Consider the following 20,734-nt stretch of genomic DNA (forward strand, 5'->3'; position numbering starts at 1 on the left):
TCCCACTCCCCCTGCTTGTGTTCCCTCTCTCGCTGGCTGTCTCTATCTCTGTCAAATAAATAAATAAAATCTTTTTAAAAAAAAGTGTGTTATTTAATCTCTAAGTATCTGGGGATTTTCTAGTTATCTTTCTGTTATCAATTTCTAGTTTAATTCCACTGTGAACTGATATTCTATGATTTCTAACATTTTAAATTTGTCAAGTAGTGTTTTACAACCAAGAATGTGGCCTAATTTGGTGAATGTTCCATGTGAGCTTGAGAAGAATATATTTTCTGCTTTTGTAGGATGAAGAAGTCTATAGATGCTCAGCTACATCCAATTATGTTGACTGATGGTGCTGCTGAGTTCCACTATGTCCTCAGTGATTTTCTGCCAGCTGGATCTGTCCATTTCTGATACAGAGGTGTTGAAGTCTACAACTATAATAGTAGGTTCACCTATTTCTCCTTCTCCTTGTAGTTTTATTAGTTTTTGCCTCATGTATTTTGATGCTCCGTTGTTAGGCACATATACTCTGTAAATTGTTAGATCTTCTTGGAGAATGACCCCTTTATCATTATTTCTGATAATCTGCCTTGCTCTGAAATCTGCCCTGTCTGAAATTATTATAGCTACTCCCACTCTCCTTTGATAAGTGTGAACATGACATCTTTCTCTAACCCTCTACTTTTAATCTGTACGTGTCTTTTACATTTAAAGTGAGTTTCTTATAGACAACAAATAGTTGGTTCTTCTTTTTTTTAATCAACTTTGACTATCTCTATCTCTTAATTAGTGCATTTGGAGCACTCATGTTTACAATTATTGATAAAGTCGGATACCTACCACACTTTTTTTTACTGCTTTCTATTCATTGCCCTTGTTCTCTTTCCTATTTTTTCTCCCATTCTTTTTCTCTCATTTGTGGCTTTGAGCATTTTACATGATTCCATTTTCTTTCCTTTTTTAGCATATTATACTTTTTTTCACTTTTCTTATTGGTTGTCCTAGAGTTTGCGATACACATTTACAACTAATTCAACTCCACTTTCAAATAACACTATACTGCTTCTCAGGTAGTGCAAGTACTTTATAATAGCAAAATATCCCTAATTGATCTCTCCTACCCCTTGATCATTGCTCTTAATCATTTCACTTACACACAAGTATATATAAGTATACACACACACACACACACAAAGCATACATAATTGAATACATTGTCACTATTATTTTAAACAGACTGTTCCTTTCTCTTTCTTCTTTTGGTATTCCCATTACATGTATGTTATGCCTTTTGCAGTTATTCTGCAGTTCTGGGATGTTCCATATTTTTTTAGTCTTTACTCTCTTTGCTATTTTATTTTGGAAGTTTCTACTGACATCCTCAAGCTGAGAAATTCTTTCCTCAGCCCTGCCCCATCTATCAATGAGCCAATCAAAAGCATTCATCTCTGTTATACTATTTTTTATCACTAGCATTTTAAAAATTCTTTTTAGAAATTCCATCTCTATGCTTACATTACCTATCTGTTCTTGCATGTTGTCTACTTTTTCTGTCACAGCACACAGCATATTAATCACTGCTGTTTTAAATTCATTGTCTGATAATTCTAACATCCCTCCATATCTGAGTCTGGTTCTGATTCCTGTTGTCTCTTCAAAATGTTGTTGTGGGGGGCGGGGGTTGGTTTTTTGTTTATTTGTTTTGCCACTTAGCATACCTTGCAATTTTTTGTTGAAAGTTGTATGTGATGTACTACGTAAAAGGAACTCCAATAAATAGGCCTTTAGTAATGTGGTAAGATAGATATTGGAGGAAGGAAAGAATTCTACAACCCTATGATTATGTCTCAGTCATTTAGTAAGCTTATGGCCATGGGCTGTGAACTTCACAAGTTCCTGTAAGATTTTCCCCAGCTTTAGGTAGAACTAAATGGTTGCAGGGGACTGGAGTTGGGTATTTCTTTCCTCCACTGGAAGGTCAGACGGGGATTAGAGTTGGGTATTCCCTTTCCTCTACACCCAAGGCTAAAGCTGCCCAGAACTGGGTATTTCCCTTCCCCAAAGCCAGTTAGGCTCTGAGAAAACCTCATTGGTTAGGCTCTGGTAAAAATCATTTTTCTTGAAGACAAGCCTTGTGAAGAATAGAATGCTCTGGTATATTTCAAAATGGCTCCTTTCCCCCCCTCTCTAATGAAAGCCTGAGGGGATTTTTCTCCAACACTCACTGTGAGAACCTGATAGAGCTCCAAAAGGTAAAACTCATAAAAGTATGGGGGCAACCCCTGGAGTTTTTAGCTCTCAGACTTGTCCCATTGAGCCACCAGCAGTTTGTCAATTACAGTCTGGTTTTCTACCCAGGCACTAGTTCCCATGTAGGTTTCTGCTTATAGGTTTCTACTCTAGTAAGCAGTGATTCTCTGTATGTATATGCCTGCCTCTCCAATTCTGGGGTAGCCACTTGCCCTATGACTTCACTTCTCTAATGGATCTAAGAAGAGTTGTCGATTTTTCAGTTCGTTCAGCTTTCTACTTCTTGTTAAGATGGAGTGGAGCCTTCCAAGCTCTTTCCATGCCAGACCAGAAACCAGAAGGCATGACATTAATTTTCAAATGTATTTTTTTCCCTAAGTAGGCTCCATGCCCAGCGTGGAGCCCAATGCAGGGCTTGAATTCACAACTCTGAGATCAAGACCTGAGTTAAGATCAAGAGTCAGATGCTTAACCAACTGAGCCACTCAGATGCCCCAATTCTTAAATGAATTTTTAAGTGTTCATAAACATAGGTTTTCAGCACCAAAATTATTAGTAGCATGTTACACACAAAACCACAGTAACAAACTACTTCATTTTAAATATATCTACACATATAGTACTGCTGAATATACTATAATATATTGAAACTATGGTTATATTGTATTTGCAGGTTCTAATTTGATAATTGTACTGTAAACTACTAATTTTACAATACATATATATTTAATCTAAATACTAACAATACAGTAGTAGGATGTATTGTTTTCTTATATATATATGACAGATTAATTTATACATTTATTATAAAGTAACATTCACAGGGATGATTTCTTAAAGATTACAACAAAATAAAATTTTTCAAAAAATATGGAAGCATGTTAAATCAGCTTTCAATGTAATATGTAATCAATAAACTGTACCTGTAATTATTAATCCATATCTACCTTATTAGCAATTTCTTTTATATGTCTTCATCCTATATTACCTCAATTCTTAAATAGAATGAACTATGGGAGGGGTGCCTGAGGAGCTCAGTGGGTTAAGTGTCTGCCTTCAACTCAGGTCATGATCCCAGGGTCCTGGGACAGAGTCCCGCATCAGGCTCTCTGCTTAGCGGGGAGCCTGCTTCTCCCTCTCCCTCTGCCTGCTGCTACCCCTGCTTGTGCTCTCTGTTGAATTAATAAAATCTTAAAAAAAAAAAAAAGAATGAACTATGGGAAATGAAGGAAGAGAAATATTACATAGTTTTGTCACTTTGAAAATGGTATATATATATATATATATATATATACATATATGGAATCATACAAGATATAATTATTTGAGAGTGGCTTTTTTTCACTCAGGATAATGACCTCTCATGCATTCATCCCAGCAGATGTTTGCTTCAACAGTTCATTCCTTTTTATTGATGAGTAATATCACATGGTATTAATGTACTACAGTTTAACTGTTCACTTATTCTAAGATATTTTTGGTTGTTTCCACATTGGGGCTATTACAAAGAAAGTTTTCTAATAGGTGTATAGTGATATCTCTGTGATCTGACTTTGCACTTCTCTAATGTCTAGTGATGTTGACCATCTTTTCATATACTTATTTGTCATAATTTCATTTGGTGAAATGGTTTTTCATATCTTTTGGTAATTTTCTAGTTGGATTATTTGGGTTTTTAATGTTGAGTTTCAAGAATTCTATATAAATTCTAAATGAGTTTTCTGTAATATACACAATTTGCAAATAATTTCTCCCAGTCTGTAGCTTATCTTTTTCAGCCTCTTAATAAGCTTCTTGCAGACCCAAAGTTTTTAATCTTGAATAGTCTAATATGTCAATTTTTCCTTTTATGGATCATGCATCATGTCTAAAACCTCTACAAACCAAGGCTTGGGTCCTAAAGATTTTCCTTTGTTTACTTCTAAAAGTTTTACGTTATGCATTTAAATGTGTGATCCATTTTGAGCTAATTTTTGTATAGGTGTGAGATACAGGCCAAAGGTTTGGTTTTTTGGGGGGTTTTTTTGTTTGTTTGTTTGCTTCAGCGCTCTTATTTTAAAAGGACTATCCTTCCTACATTGAAATGCTTTTGTACCTTTGTCAAAATTGGCTGGCCATACATCCTTTATTCTGTCCCACTGATTTATATGTCTCCCTATACACTGATACCACACAGCCTTGACTGTTGTAGCAATGCAACTCCTGAAATCAAGTAAAGTGATCATACCCACTTTATTCTTTTTACAAAATTGTTTTAGATATTACAGTTTCTATACGTTCCCATATAAATTTTTTAATAATCTCGCCTACATCAACACACACACATACACACACACACACACACACACACACATAACCTTCCTGAGAATCTGATAGGAATTGGGTTAAAATTGTCTATCAATTATGACTATAAAGGGTACTATATTTTTAATTCCAGTTTCTATGTGTTCACTGTTAGTATGCAGAAATATAACATATTTTTGTATGCTGATTTTTTATCTTGCAACCTTACTGAATTCACTTCCTAGTTCTGATTTTTTGGTAGATTCCAATGGTTTTATATTTGTAAACCATTATGTCATCTTCAAATACAGACAACTGTATTTCTTCCTTTCCAATCCATATGCCTTTTATTTCCTTATCTTCTTGAATAGCACTTTCTAGAACTTCTGGTATTATGTTTAATTGAAGTGCGAAGGATCTGCCTTATTCCCGATCTTAAGGGGTAAAACATCCAGTCATTCACCATGAAGTAGGCCAGTAGCTCTAAGTTTTCTGTAGCTAATCTTTACCAAGTTGAAGAAGTTCCCCTCTATTTCTAGTTTTTAGAGAGAGTTTTTTTTCCATGAACTGGTGCTGAGTTTTTTAAATGATTTAAATGCATCAATTGCAATGATCATGTGATTTTTCTTCTTTATCCTGTTACTGTAGTTGGATTACACTGATTGATTTTCTTTTTTTCTTAATTTTAATTCAATTAGCCAACATATAGTACATCATTAGTTTCAGAGGTAGTGTTCAATAATTCATCAGTTGCATATAACACCCAGTGCTCATCACATCACATGCCCTCCTTAATGCCCACAGTGATTGATTTTCAAACACTATTCCAACTTTGCATCCCTGAAATCAACCCTACTTGGTCACAGTGCACAATTCCTTTTAGTTACTGCTGATACCTATTTGCTAATATTTTGCTACATTCATGAGAAATACTGGCCTGTAATTTTCTTTTTTGTACTGTCTGATTTTGTTATTAGGACAACACTGACTTCATAAAATGAACTGAGAACTATTTCACCTTCTTCTATTTTCTGGAAAAAAAATATGCAGAATTGGTGTTAATCCTTTAAAAATTTGGTAAAATTCTCCATTAAAACCATTTGAGCCTCAAGGTTTCATTTTAGGAGTATTTTAATTGAAAATACAATGCCCTTGATAGTAATAGGGTTATTCAAATTATTCACTTCATATTGGATGATAGTCTACATTCTTCTACAAATTGGTCCATTTCATCTAAATCATCAAATTCACATGTATAAGGTGGTCTGTACTATTCCTTTGTTATCTTTTTGATATATCTGTGGGACCTGCAATACTATCCTATTTCATTACTGACAAAGTAATTTGTGTCTTCTCATTTATTTTTCTGTCAGTCTTGCTAAAGGTTTATCAATTTTACTTATCTTTGCAAAGAACCAACTTTGTGTTTCACTGATTTTTCTCTACGGTTTTTATTTGCAATTTCACTGATCACTACTCTTACTTTTATTTCTTTCTGCTTGCTTAAGGTTTATTTTGCTCTTTTTCAGTTTTTTGGAGTGGGAGCTTAGAGTTTTTATTGATTTGGGACTTTTCCTCTTTTCTAACACAAGCATTTAGTGCTATAAAAATTTTTGTCAGCATGCTTTGGCTGTGTCCCATCAATTTTTTTCCCATCAATTTTGATATGTTCTTTGTATTCATTCAACTATATATTCAACAAACTGATGTCTGGTGTATATATATCCAGTACTGCTGTGTGTTCTTAGTGGACTCTTATCATCATATAATGTTCCTCTCTGGCTCTAACCATTTTCTTTGCTCTGGAGGCTCCTTTATGTTTTCTGTTTGTTCCTCTCTGCTTTTTTCATGTGTTTTCTTTTGCCTGCCTTACTGTGTGTTATTTTAACATTTTTTAGAATTCCATTTTGTTTATCTATAGTTGTTTTTTTTAAGTGTATCTCTTTTTACAGCTTTTTCGGTGTTTGCTCTAGTTATTATATTTACATTAGACCACTGTCTCCCGGTGTCATCATTTTACCATTTCAAATGAAGTACAGAAAACTTATCTCTCTTTATATCCCTTTTCGCTCCCTCATTTATAACATAGTTGTCTTAAATTTTTTTCCTACATACATTTAGAAATAGGTCAGTTAGAATTTTTGTTCAACCATAAAACATAATTTAGAACACTCAAGAGGAAAAAGAAAGTATTTACTCATTTTACCCTTTTCATTGTTCATTCTTCCTTCCTAATGTTCTAAGATTCCTACTTTTAATATTTCCTTTGTGTTTACAGAACTTACTTTAGCTATTCTTCTAGGATAAATTAACTAGTGGCAAATTCTCTTAGTGTTCCTTCACCTGAGAATGGCTTAATTTCCCCTTCATTTTTGAAGAATATTTTCACAGGATACAGAATTCTGGGTTGACACAGTTCTTTTCTTTCAGGACTTAAAAAATGGTGTGCTATTTTTTATGGACTCAACGGTTTATGATGAGAAATCCACTGTCATTCAAATTGTTTTTCCTCTATAGGTATTACTAGTGGTTCCCTCGCACTGCTTTCAAATTCTTTTCTTTGTCTAGTTTTTAAGAAGTTTGACTATGAGGTGTCTTGCCATGGATTACTTTGGATTTATCCTTTTTTTGGATTCAGCTTCTTGAATCCGTAGGTTTATATCTGGCCATTACCTCTTCAAATACTTTTCAGCTTCACCCTCATTCTCCTCTTCATCTATGACCCTAATGACACGCAAGTTAGAATTTCTTATTTAGTCTCAAAGGTTCCTGTCTCTGTTCACTTTTTCCCCCATTTTCTCTTTAGATTAGGTAATTTCCATTGTCCTATATTCAAATTCACTATTTGTCCTATTATTCTGCTGTTGAGACCACTGAGGTTTGTTTTTGCCTCTAATTGTATTTTTCAGCTCTAAAGCTTCCACTTGGCTTTTCTTTACATCTTTCTATTTCTTTATATCTTCTATATCTTTGATTTCTTTGTTGAGACTTCCTATTTTTTGTTTGTTTCATATGTGGTTGTAATTGCTCACTGAAACATTTTTACGATGGCTGTTTTAAACTCCTTGACAGATAACTTTAACATCTGTGTCATCTCAGTGTTGGAATCAGTTGATTGTCTCCTCTCAGTGATTTTCTTTTTTTTTTTTTTAAGATTTTATTTATTTATTTGAAAGTGAGCGAGGGAGAGAGAGAGCATGAGCTAGGAGAGGGCAGATGGAGAGGGAGAAGCAGACTCTCTGTTGAGCAAGTAGTCTGACATGGGGCTCGATCCCAGGACCCTGAGATCATGACCTGAGCCAAAGGCAACCACTTAACCAACTGAGCCACCCAGGCACCCCAATTCTCAATGATTTTCTACAGAAACCTGGATATTTTGGATATTATATTGTAAGACTCTGCATCTTGCAAAAATTTTTATTTTAGCATTCCTTCTCTGACATGATTCTGATGGAGGAAAGAGATAATCAGTTTGCTTCTCCCAGGTAGAGGTGGAAGTTCAGGTTCCCCCTTTGGGGAGGAAAATGATATCTGGGGGAGGAAAATGGGACTCCTAGTTACTGCTAGGCAGAGGTAGCAGTTCAGACCTCTACTGATAACACCCCAGGTGGGAAGAGAGGTGCTTCGTTACTGCTTCTCATGTAGCCTTCACTTTATACCATGTGGGAGGTGGCTTCATTACCACTGGGTAGTGGTCAAATTCTGAATCTCTACCAGGCCTCCTCTAACACCACCTCAGTGGGGAAGAAAAGGGGACCCTCTTTACTACCAGCTGGGACTAAAAGTCCAGGCTCCCAAGTAATCACAACTGATATGTGTCATTTCTGCCCAGTAGGGATAGAAGTTCCAGATCTCCCCACTTGGCCATCTCTGACACCATCCTAATAGAAGAGATTCAGCACCACACTGCAGTCTTGCAAGGATGAAAGTATAGACACCTCACATGGCCTCTGCTAGTGGTAGTGGGATAGTGCTGAAGTTTTTCTGTAGTGTTGGCTGGAGTAGAGTGGTTATTGTCTAAAAGTTTTCTGGCTTATGAAACTGCCCATTTCACAGTCCTTTGGCTAGAAAGAGCAGTTTTTTGTTAAGTTTGTTTTTTGTCTGTTCTTGTTAGCTTTGCTGAGTTGCCCATTTCTCCAACAACTAGTCTGGAATATCTCAGTGAGGAAAACATAGTACAGGGAATTTACCACTACACGGTCATTGGATCCCACGGTCATTAGCCAGTCTTCCTTCTACTCTCTAGTTTCTAGTCTTTTTTATTGTTTGTTTTCTGTATAACATCCAGAGTTTTAATTATACTAAGCAGAAAAAAATATGGAAAAGGATCTCTTTCTATAAGCAATTCCATCTTCCTAAAGCAAAAGTGCAACACTTGTAATTTAATATCATTTAGGTAATATTTTTGCCACACTGTTTAAATAAAGGACAAATTCCTCTTAATCCAGTTCAACCTAATGTTCTCTTGATAAGCAAATACCCAAATATTGATGCTTCTGTGTTCCTAATAAGGACACTTTATCTATATATCATCATAGAAAACAGTATTTAGGAAACTTGAAAAATAAGTATTTATTTCACCCTCTTTTTTTTTTTTTTTTTGAGAGAGAGAGAATGTGAGTGGGGGACAGGTGGGGCAGAGGGACAGGGAGAGAGAGAATCCCAAGCAGGCTCCACGCCCAGCGGAGCCCGATGTGGGCCTCGATCTCATGACCCTGAGATCATAACCTGAGCTGAAATTAAGAGTCAGAAGCTTAACCAACTGAGCTACCCAGGCACCCCTGTACTTATTTTTTAAGGTTCTCTCAGCATCTACTCAATTTGAACAATCTATATAAATTTTCTCAAAAATATTTTAGCTAAAATTATACTCTTTCAATGGCAAGTCAAACTAAGAATTCTGCCTGCCAAGCTTGAGATAAAGCTGAGAAGCTATCGTGATTACAAAACGCCAAGGCATTTAATGTAATTGTGTTTAGTTTTACAAAGTATGTGGCATCTCTTGTAACAACAATTGATCAAGCATCCTACTGAAGTTGTTTTTTAAGGAGTGGGAATGAATTTGAGCAATCCCCCTATCTTCACTGGTTGACCCTGCAAACACTAGACACACACCCACATACAAGAGGACTCAGCTACACGCCACCCAGAAGAGTTAACTGGACTGGTATTATTACTCTGCTGCTCAAGTCAGTGTCCTCCAAGCCTTTTTTTTTTTTTAACTCTTTTTTAAACGCACAGGAAGTTGCAAAAAATAATAGAGTCCCATGTACCCTTCACCCAGCTTCTCCCAATGGTGATATCTTATTTAGCTACAGCACAATATCAAGACCAGGAAACTGCCATTAGTACATTACTATTTACTAGACTATAAACATCTTTACCCTTTTGGTAGTTATAGAATAATGAACTTTCTCAGAAACTCTCCCGCATTTGGGCATTCTACTACCAGTCAAATGATCAATCCAGACTTCTAATTCAACTGCAAATTACCTATATATAAACAATCCTTACACGCGCAATCATATACACACCGTATATATAAGTATCTCATGCACACGAACACAAAAGTTTGCAGGCACACGTGCACAAACTTATTTGGAAACAGTAGCAATCCATCCTTCTCATCAAAATATTGGTTTTCCACTAATTTCTACTTTCCCTTGCTATTACTACCTGAAGACTATGTGTAAGTGAATCTGAAGGCCAAAAGAAATCTTTAGAAGTTATCTAATGTCAAATCCATCCAGTGCTTGAATTCTTTCTACAACATCCCCACCAATGACCCTTTAGCTTTGAATACCTCTCATTCTTGCTTCTAAATGTACACCAGTTTATTTATATGCCAAGAGCCCTAATGCTTAAATTCCTTGTTGCATATATGTTAATGAAGGATTTTGTTATCCCAGTTGCAGAAGAAAAAGTCATTTATTTCTCTTTGAATACTAGACCAAGATATAGCTATGGAATTATTATCTGTCCGGGTACAGATACCAGAGTGTCTTGAGCAATGGTACTAGGGAGCAGTCTCACATTACACCAGTAGGTGTCACTCTATATATGATATATTTAAAATTATTTAAGTTTTCAATTTATTCCTTCAACAAATATTTATTAAGCACCCATTATGTGTCAAGCATGATTCTAGGCACTGAGAATACACAGAACAAGAAAGACAAGGTCTTGTTCTCATGGAGCTTACAGTCTAGATATTGATGAACAGATTTGATTTACTTGCTATTTAAAAGTCTGTAAAATCTTATTCCTAGGGACATTTTATTTTCCTAAGTTTATAGACAATAACATTGAAAATAACTCATAAAGAACAAATACCGCAATGAAACGGAATCAGAGAAACTGTGGTCTGTACAGGCTTAGATTAATATATCTTGTGTATTTGCCATTTCAATGTATTCAACACTGTTCTTCCAAACTTCCAGTTTCTAAAACCCAAATGGTAAAGAATTTATCTTAAAATAATTCAAATTTTTAAAAATTTAATAATGTTTTTACACAGAGTGACTCTTGTAAAATTTATTTGCAAAGCTTATTAATTCCCAAATACATATTTCTTTATCTCTACTTAAACAAAGTTAAATGTCACCTTCTCAACACCAAACACACTTCCCAGGTTAACAGAATAAAGACAGTGGCAAATTGTGCCTCAGCAAAGAATTTAAGAACTCCTCCACTGCTGAAAGTGCTTGTTTGGATAAACCTGTGAGACTCACAGGTATTACCAGGACTTCAAGGTGACTTACTCATGATAAGAGCATAGCAATGAAAGGTCATACTTTATCAAAATAAATACATCAAAGAGAGGGAACAGACACTACATCAAAAAAGTGCAATTGCTTGCACAGAAATCCAAGAACCTAGGAACTATTCAGTTCTTATTTTGCTTCTCTGTACTCTCAAACAGAATGTTCTCCAAACTGAAAAGGCTAGGGAAAACATGGTTAAAGAAATATTTCAGGCTGAAAAGTACGACTGCTTAGAATTCTTGAAGTCAAAATTCAATTATATGAATTTATTTGAGAAAAATGATGCTTATAAGATTTAGTAAGACACTGAGAGCTTCACGTAATATCCAATCTAACGTCCCCTTCGGAATACCACAAACCATTAGTTTCTGTCTAACTTACCTGAGATATGCTGTTTATTGTTCAGTTGTAGCAACAAATCACATGCATACCTAACATAAGAAGTACTCAATGGACGGTAAGTTATAAATGAACACTAAGGTGCTTCATAAAAGGTGGTTAATATTTTTAAAAAGCCTAAATTTATACCTTAATATTAAATAAAGCATTTTCTTTTCCTCTGAAAGGTAAGGTGGTGGTTGATAAATACATATAAAACATGGTTTACTGTGTATGGTTTTTAAATTACACTTGTACGCTCTCAGCCAGTACTGTGAAATTTTGGCGTACCTGAGATGTCACCAAATTTGGGGAAACTCAATAGCAGATATCTCTGTTAATCTCTTTATTTTTATTCCAGATACAAAAGTATGTGTGTATAAGGTGGGGGGGTGTACTAGGGAAAAAAATGCTTTTGGAGTCACAAAGATCTAGGTTTGAATTCCAGTACTACCCTACACTAGCTATGTGACTTCTGGGCATGGAAAAAGCAGGGTTGTGGGAAGGACTAAGCAAGTTGTTTTATATAAAATGCCTAATAGCCAGCCTGGCACATAGTAGGTACTCAGTAAATGGTAGTTCTTAGGAGAGTGCCATTTTTCTTTTTGACTATACCAGTTAATGCTGAAAATTACTAACAAGTCTTTGTAACTAACAAAAAGTGTATCTTTACCCTGATCTACCAGATTTATAAAACCAAACCCTTACTCAACTTGAATGCCAACAAATACGCACCTTCTGCTTTAGCTCAGATATATTTTGCATGACCTTACATGAATTGCTTAGATAAAAGCTTTTTCTCTTTTGCTTTTGTTATTTTAAAGTGCAGATGCATTTGAGTCATTTTCTCCTTTTGTTTCATATCCTTAAGATCCAAAGCTTCAAAGACATAATGTCAGCATGCAGTCGATTTATGACTGAACTCTTGAAGAGACACTGAAGAATTACCTTGTCAATCACCCCAAGGACTCTGAAGGCCTTCAGCTCCTCGGCAGGGCTCCTTAGGTTCCAAGGGGGCCTTGAACTTAGTGATCCTGGAGGCTAATGGAAGATATCAAAGATTATACATCAATCAGGGAGGTACTTGAAGGAAGACTGCCTGCTGAAGCAAATGCCAGGCCAAAGGAAACTAAATTTATCATAAATCAGAGAACGGAAAGATGAAAGGAGGAAGTTTCTGTTTGTCTGTAATGTAAAATAAAAAAAATAAAATCAAAAAGAAAGAAAATCAAAAAGAAAAAGCAAGAAAAAAGTTGCAAGTAAAAAAATCATGACAACATTGAAAACAAAATTTTAAAAAGAAAAAATAATGAGCTGGGATAGTTTCTAGAGCAATAATTCAATTCAAAACTGTACAGCTATAATGAAACTTTGTAACAAATGGAAAACTGAGCCAACCATCAATCACAACCCTATATTTACCCCAGATGGCTCAAGAGTAATTTAGAAGGGGGAGTACTAAAAAACAATGTAATAATCGATAAACTTGGGAAAAGGCAACACAAGTCATTCTCTCTCATCATTAAACTATAGTCCTTTAATATTACTTTACAAATATATACTATGCATTTTAAGAGGACTGGCAGATTCAAGTTCAACCAGAAGAATTGTCAATAACGGTGAGAAATTAAGAAACTCCATCATATAAGCAATAATTGTTACAATCGTGGTTGTTTGAGCATAGAAAAGAGATGACACACAAGAGAAAACAATTTTTTTAAAAAAATATCTGAACATGTGTGATGTGGAAAACTAGGTCTGTTGGCTACAAAAAAGATGGTGAAAACGGGAAAGGATATTTCAGGACCAGACACAATGAAAGAATAATCATAACTCCCCAGCCATTGGTCTTCAGTAAAGTACGACTTTAGTCTAAATAAACTCCAAAGACACCTCCCTTTGTCATTTACAACCGGAAGGCAATGTTATATTAATCTGTATAGTAAAATGGTAACGCTGCAAAGGATGACAGGAAACACAAAGCCTTTAATGTATCCTCAAAGCAGACTTGTTTGTTGTCAGAAGTCTATCAGAACATACAGGAAACACTGTTCTCCCCGTGAATGGAAGATAAATATCCTGGTTAATGAAATGTCATGATTAACAGTTACTGAGATACCACTTTTGATACTTCAAGTCCTTGTGCAGACCAGTATCATTAGACACGGAGCTCCCTGAGAACAGGAAATACACCTTAGTCATCTTCATACAGCACCTAGCGTGTTAGTTGGAAGGAGAGAGGAAAACAGAAGAAGAGAGGAGGAAAACAACAGAAGGCAGTAATGCAGATAAATCAAGTGTCACTATTATCAAGGAAGAGTAAGAGCTACTTGTGATTTTTGGTAAGAGAAATGCTGAGGAAAAGTTATAGAGGGAAAGAATACCTTAAATGATCCACTACATTTATCTTTAAAAATACTGCCAAATGAGTCTAACATCCCTATGTCCTAGTTATTTATTTTTTAAATTTTTTTAAGTAGGCTCCATGCCCAGCATGGAGACCGACACAGGGCTTGAACTCATGACCCTGAGATCATGACCTGAGCTGAGATCAAGAGTCAGACTCTTAACTGACTGAGCCACCCAGCATGGAGCCTGATGCAGGGCTTGAACTCACGACCCTGAGATCAAGACCTGAGCTGAGATCAAGAGTCAGTCGCTTAACTGACTGAGCCACCCAGGTGTCTCCTATCTCCTATTTCTACCTTATACTTTCTTACTCACTGATGTCATTGGATCTTTCAGTTTCCAAAGAAAGTTTCTAGCTCACTGTAGCAATCTCAACAACAAAGAAGCAAACTATAAAATCTCTACTGCACCTTTCAATGAATAATGACTGTGTGCCCACTATGTACATAATAACTGAGAACAGAAACCATCAAAGGGCATGATCCCCTAGCTTCAAGAAGTATAATTTATTTGAGGAGATAAGCCAAATACATGAAAAACTAAATAACAACAAAACAGTTTTTAAAAATACAAGACAATAGAGATAAGTCACTAGTTCGTATATTATGTCTCAGAAAGAAGTGGAACTAAAGATGATTTTAAAGGTTATGCTGAAATTAGGTTAGGAAAAGGATATTATATATTGGACTGGAAGGAAACTGGCCTGGTGGGGAAAAAACGTTCACATTGTAGAACAAATGAAAATAAAATTACACACCACTTAGGGTCGGTCAGTTTTCACAGGCCTTGAATGCCAGGTCTGGACCATATTCTCCAGAGTCTAGAAAACAAGTTTTTGTATGAGAAACAACCCAATGAAAACAGTGATTTAGTAAGGTTACTTCTGCAAAGATGGGAATGGTGAAATTATAATGGGGAAAGACCAAAGGCAAAGTGATCATTAAAGTTCTCTTTCCACTTTAACTATCTATAAAAGTTTAAGATCAGAGAAATGAACAAAGAAAGATCATGAAATAAAATCATCAATAAAAAATCCTGCATTCCTTATATGCAGTGTTTAAATTGGGTAGAATCCCTATAGATCTATTCCTTTTTTCAGATGGCTAAAGGAAACATAAATCCACAGAATTTTAAGAACAGAAAGAGACAGAGATCAAGTCCAACATTCTCTTTTTTTTTTTTTCAGATGAGAAAACTGAGAAGCGGCAAGGTTAAGCAATCTAAGATTACAAAACTAGACAATAGATAAGAGAGGATTAAATCTTACTTATAAAATAATATAACATTGTTTGGGGAAACTCCAGCCAATGCTAAGGGAATGGGGGATGGGGGAATATGGTGCATTTCTAGGAAACATGGCTGATTTCCTTAATGAAAAAAGTAAAATTTTCACTTGTATATATTAACTACTGTAACAGAAGATGCCTAGAGAAGCAAGGAATGTTTGTATTTATCTCTACCAAAACAAAACACAGAAGGCGAGGTGGTGGGGGGAGGATACATGATGGGTCTTATATGAATGTATGATGATCCAACAATCTTCAAAACCAAAGATGGCAAATACATATCACTCCACTGCTCAAGCCCTTGGCAGATATCTCTGTTAATCTCACACTCTGTCTCATAATGCAGTGTTCTTGGCAGCAATTACCAGAGGATTAAACACACCAATAAAATCTGTTTACTATTTCTGTTCTACATTCTCTAAATGGCTGAGTGATGCTTACCTTTGTTTTTGTTGATTTCTTTAAAGTTGCTGTTTATCCTGCCCACAGTCTTCTTCACTTGATATTAATCCCTGTTCTCACTGAGATCTACCTCCATTCTTACCAATCATGAGTGCGGTACTTGTCAAACTGTAACGTGTTTGCACATCACCAGACAACCTTGTTAAAAGGGAGATTCTGATTCGGTCAGTCTGAGAGAGGCTAAGATTCTGCATTTCCAACAAACTAACAGGTGATGCTGATGCTGCTAGTCCACCAACCGCATGTGGAATAGGGTTAGCTACCTGTCCTTAAGTAATGAAGAGTAAGTCACATTTCGGGGGGAGGCTGGGGAGATGGGGAGATAAGGGTAAAAGGAAAGCACTACAAAAAACATATCAAGAATCCACACTCTGAAACCTGAGGGCTAACTAGACTAGTTTCTGAACTTGGCTTCATCTGTAAATTTTTGGCTTTTGCCAAGACTTTCACTGGCAACTTATTAACCCTCCAACCCGGTTTCCTAAGCCTCGCTTAGATAACATTTCAAGGATGTCTCTTCACTGCAGTTCTATTACTGAGGTGGATTGCCCCTGACTGCCATCGCTGCTTGAGCCATGTCTCACTAAGAGTGACATGACACAATACTCATTTTAAAATCTTTTCTAAAGGAAAACAGAAATATCAATAATACTGGTCAACAAAATGCACAACAGAAAAATATTTCAGTACTATAGCAATTGTACTCAAAATCTACAAATATTCAGGAAAGGCATGCATTCTACATATTAATTTTCACTCACGCCTTATTTAACGGCATGTAAAAAAATGTATTCACCCTTTAGAAACTACACAATCTTTTGTGTCCTAAATATAGACCATTTATTGTCTTTTTCTAAATTTCAATGATCTTGGTTTAAAATTCCTAGAGCAGGGGCACCTGGGTGGCACAGCAGTTAAGCGTCTGCCTTCGGCTCAGGGCGTGATCCCGGCGTTATGGGATCGAGCCCCACATCAGGCTCCTCCGCTATGAGCCTGCTTCTTCCTCTCCCACTCCCCCTGCTTGTGTTCCCTCTCTTGCTGGCTGTCTCTATCTCTGTCAAATAAATAAATAAAATCTTTTAAAAAATAAAAATAAAAATAAAATAAAATTCCTAGAGCCAAAAAGAGCAAAAAAGCTATTCCAAGTCTTTTCCGGGAAAATCCTCTTTTAATATTAATTCTTAAATCATCCGAAGAATCTCCAATTAAAAAAAAAGAAGAAAGAAGAGAAAAAGAACGCTGTCTCCGTCAGTTAAGACTTCACCTTTGCTTCAAACAAAGTTCACTTTTTTTTTTTTTGAAACCTGCCCCTTAAGTTTTCTTAGAGCCTATTAATAATGAAGTAATGAAGAAAACAAAGAGTGCTTTTGTTCCTTTCTGTCCTTTTTTAAAAAGGATATTACCATCAATGACTGGGAAGTTCAGAACTTTTATATTTACCACAAAAGAGTCTCATAAATAAATTCAATAAAGCAAAAGCTTAAATCATCACAGAAAACTCGGGTGGAATGAGTCATGACCTGGACTGCACCAATGGGGAAAATGACAATCAACACAAAACTGTAAAACCAGAAGGAATTCCTTTATTTTCCTAATCAACCAGGCTAGAAAGAAATATTTGCACATGGATTCTAGAGAGAAATCATATCTGCTTTGCACAGAATTTAAGAGCTAAAAGGGCCTTAGAAATCATTTATACTGATCCTCTCATTGCGTTGGTTGAAACTGAAACCCAAAGAGGGTTAAAGAAAGAAATAATGAATTCACCAAGCTCATCAAGAACCTCTAGAAGACATTTAAGTTAAATAATAGATAAGAAAATAATCAAGCATGCCCCTGACCTAACTAAGGACCAGGTTCAACAGCATAAAATACAGAAGTGAAATAAAAAGCAAATATTAATCATAAAAGAGAAACATCCTCGGTCTAGCAAGAAAAACTGTTCTCTTGCTTCCTTGCCTAAGAGTTGAAAAAAAATCCTAGCATATCAAATCTCATTCACTGGGTAGTCCTTTTTACAGTTTTTGATACAAGTTCCCATTATTCTACATGACTCTTCCCATTCTCTCTAAATTTTGTATCCTCAATGAGGTACATATTTTGGGTCCTCAATTATACTATATAGGGTTTACAAAAGCAGAGACTGTGTCATTATCTTTTGTATAACTCCAAAGTATATCTAGTTTGATAATGTATATATAGGGAGTCCTAACCAATGCTTAGTGAATTCATACATAATCTAATACAATCAATTCTCTTGTATTAGATCTCCTTTGTTTTATTTTCATTAGAAGTTATGCTCGAAGGGAATTTCTGAATGATATACTTTATGGTTCCTTTCTCCAAGTCAAAAGCTATACAGCAGGGTTTATATATTTATTTACTTAATAAATTATTGTTCACAGAAGTGATTACAGGAAACTATAACAGGGCTGCATAAGTAGGGAGTTTGAAGGAGTACGAATAGATAGAACATTCAAAGTTAACATTAATGGAAAGAATAAAATCCTAGTAATTTTCTAAAACTGTTAGAATATTTACATACAAGATGAATTAGTAAAACAAGTAAGTTCATTAAGGCCATCCTATTTAATACTTTTATAATTGTCCCCCAAAATGGAAGTGAGAATGTACACAAGGAGGGCTGTCAAGCCCATAAAAAGTAAGACCCGAATTCAAAGTAATCTTTAGATAAATATTCCATTTAAAAAAGATAAAACAGTACGGAGTTTAAAAAATAAACTTAATAATACAGTTAAAACAACGACAGAAAATAGAAAAAGATTAGAAAACAGAACACAGAATAATAATCTGAAAATGAAACAGCAGATATCTTATTTAAAACACATTCATTATATAAAAACAAGCAGCAAAAGTATATTACTTCCAAATCAGAACATAATTTTTTTATTCTAAAAGTAATGGTCAGGGGCACCAGGGTGGCTCAGTCAGTTAAGTGTCTGACTCTTCATTTCAGCTCAGGTCATGATCTCAGAGTTGTGAAATCAAGCCCCGCACTGGGCTCTGCACTGGGCGTGGAGCCTGGTTAAGATTCTCTCTCTTTCCCTCTGCCTCTCCCCTTCACACACTCATCCTATCTCTCTCTCTTTCTCAAACAAACAAAAAAAAAAGAGTAGTCAAACACTTAACATTGAAAATTCTCAATAATAAATATTTGTTTGATAATTGTATATTTTAAAAGATCACACACAAAACGAAAAGGACTCAAAATCAGCAACGAAAAGTCTAATGGTCCAATGAATCAAGATTAAGTATCAGGCTATTTTTAAAACTAGAAAATTAAGACATGTTATAATTGTCAAAAAGTATATAAGCATTTAAAAATATGGAAAAAATTACACAAAGCAGTATGCGAAAGAGATGAAAAATAGGGCTAAAACTTATTAAGCTACTCATAAGCTTAGCTTAAAGGCTAGTCTTTTTATGAGGTAGGCACTTGATTTGCAGTATTTGTGTGGGTGTGTGAGTGCACACATGCTCATGTATGTATATATATATATGTAACAATACATAACAATATAACAATAACCTAGGAAGGAATTACTATTATCATTATTCAGATGTAGAAATTGAAGTTAAAATTGTCCAGTCTTCCATGGCTTCTCATAACACAGCTGGGGTATAAACAAGCCCACCTGCATCTTAGATCAACTAAAAAAATAAGCACTTTCTCCCATCTCTAGAAGATATAATTCTTAAATTGTATCAGAAAAAAACTTAGTTTATATAAAGAAGAAAAACAGAAAGTTACTTCTTGATATGTGTCAAATCCAGATAGATATGACATAAAAACAGTAAGAATAAACCACAATGTTTCCAATGTTTTAAGCATTCATCTGCTTTCCAGACCAGACTAAGTAAGGACAGTCCCAAATAATCTAAATAACCCTATTAGATTTATGCCTTTATAATTCCAGGTGATCGATAGCAGCTACCTGTAGGACTTATGTTTAAAACACTAGTTTTAGCATGAATCAATGAAACTGTACAAGAATTGTACAAAAAAAGTTAGTTGACCTTAAAAAAATTTCAAATAAGATTCGAGACAAATTACTGTCATTTTACACTTGGAGTTTTAGGGGTAGAGTAAGGGACAGGAGAAAGCAAGTACTGCTTTATTCCACATCTGGTGGTTCACTTTAATGCTTTTCTTCCCACCAACAAACTTGTTAGAAAGTTACTGAGAAAATTCCAAAAACCAAAATTCTCATTCTAATTATCAATAAAACTGAGAGACAAGACAGCAAAAATGGCTATGGAAAATATAAAATGAAACATAAGACATGCCTGATATACATCATCAAGCTGAGGTTTTCCATAAAGGCTGGAGAGACTCTCTGCTCGCATGAGATACTCTGCCGTTCTTCTCTTCACAGCTTCTCGACGGGTAGGGCTTGACTCTCCTAAAAGGAGAAAACAAAGCCAGGACATGTGAAAAATAAACAAACTTTCTTTTATCCAATCTGAAGATCACCTTCCTTTTACCCAGTTCACCACTTGTTCACATTTCTAACTAAAAAGAAGAGAGATTCAAAATTGGAACAGACATCAAATTTATTAGTATTAGAAGGTCTAAAAATTACCACCATAAATCTGATTTATCCAAATTCGGAAATTTTCCTATTTAAATATATAGAGAGAACCTGACACCTTTTATAGGAGGCATTGATATATAAGAAATATAGTATAAAAAGCTCCGCAGACAGAAGACTAGCCTCATCCAGGCAGTATGCAATTGTCCAACTCAACAAATTGGGACTAAATGCAGTAGATGTGGAGTTAAAGCCATGACATGGATTTGATATGCTCTAAAAGTACCACCAAACTGGAGAATAAAATTATTTAGGAACTCTGAATTCACTCTGATTTTTGTAAGCTTCGTGGTTTTTTCAT

The 20,734-nt window shown here is 35.3% G+C and overlaps 1 protein-coding gene across 8 annotated transcripts in view; it reads right to left on the minus strand.

Annotated features, from left to right (window-relative positions):
* Window positions 1-20,734, minus strand: part of RPS6KC1 (ribosomal protein S6 kinase C1) — a 201,582-nt gene that overhangs the window by 87,371 nt on the left and 93,477 nt on the right. For all 8 annotated transcript variants that reach the window (XM_034666861.1, XM_034666859.1, XM_034666865.1 and 5 more), the window contains 2 exons: window positions 20,129-20,244; window positions 12,612-12,704 (listed from right to left, as the gene is read on the minus strand). In XM_034666861.1, the coding sequence (XP_034522752.1) occupies window positions 12,612-12,704; window positions 20,129-20,244 (209 nt within the window). The remainder of the gene's footprint in view (window positions 1-12,611; window positions 12,705-20,128; window positions 20,245-20,734) is intronic.

Source organism: Ailuropoda melanoleuca, chromosome 8, assembly GCF_002007445.2.
Source record: "Ailuropoda melanoleuca isolate Jingjing chromosome 8, ASM200744v2, whole genome shotgun sequence".
Taxonomy (NCBI): Eukaryota; Metazoa; Chordata; class Mammalia; order Carnivora; family Ursidae; genus Ailuropoda; species Ailuropoda melanoleuca.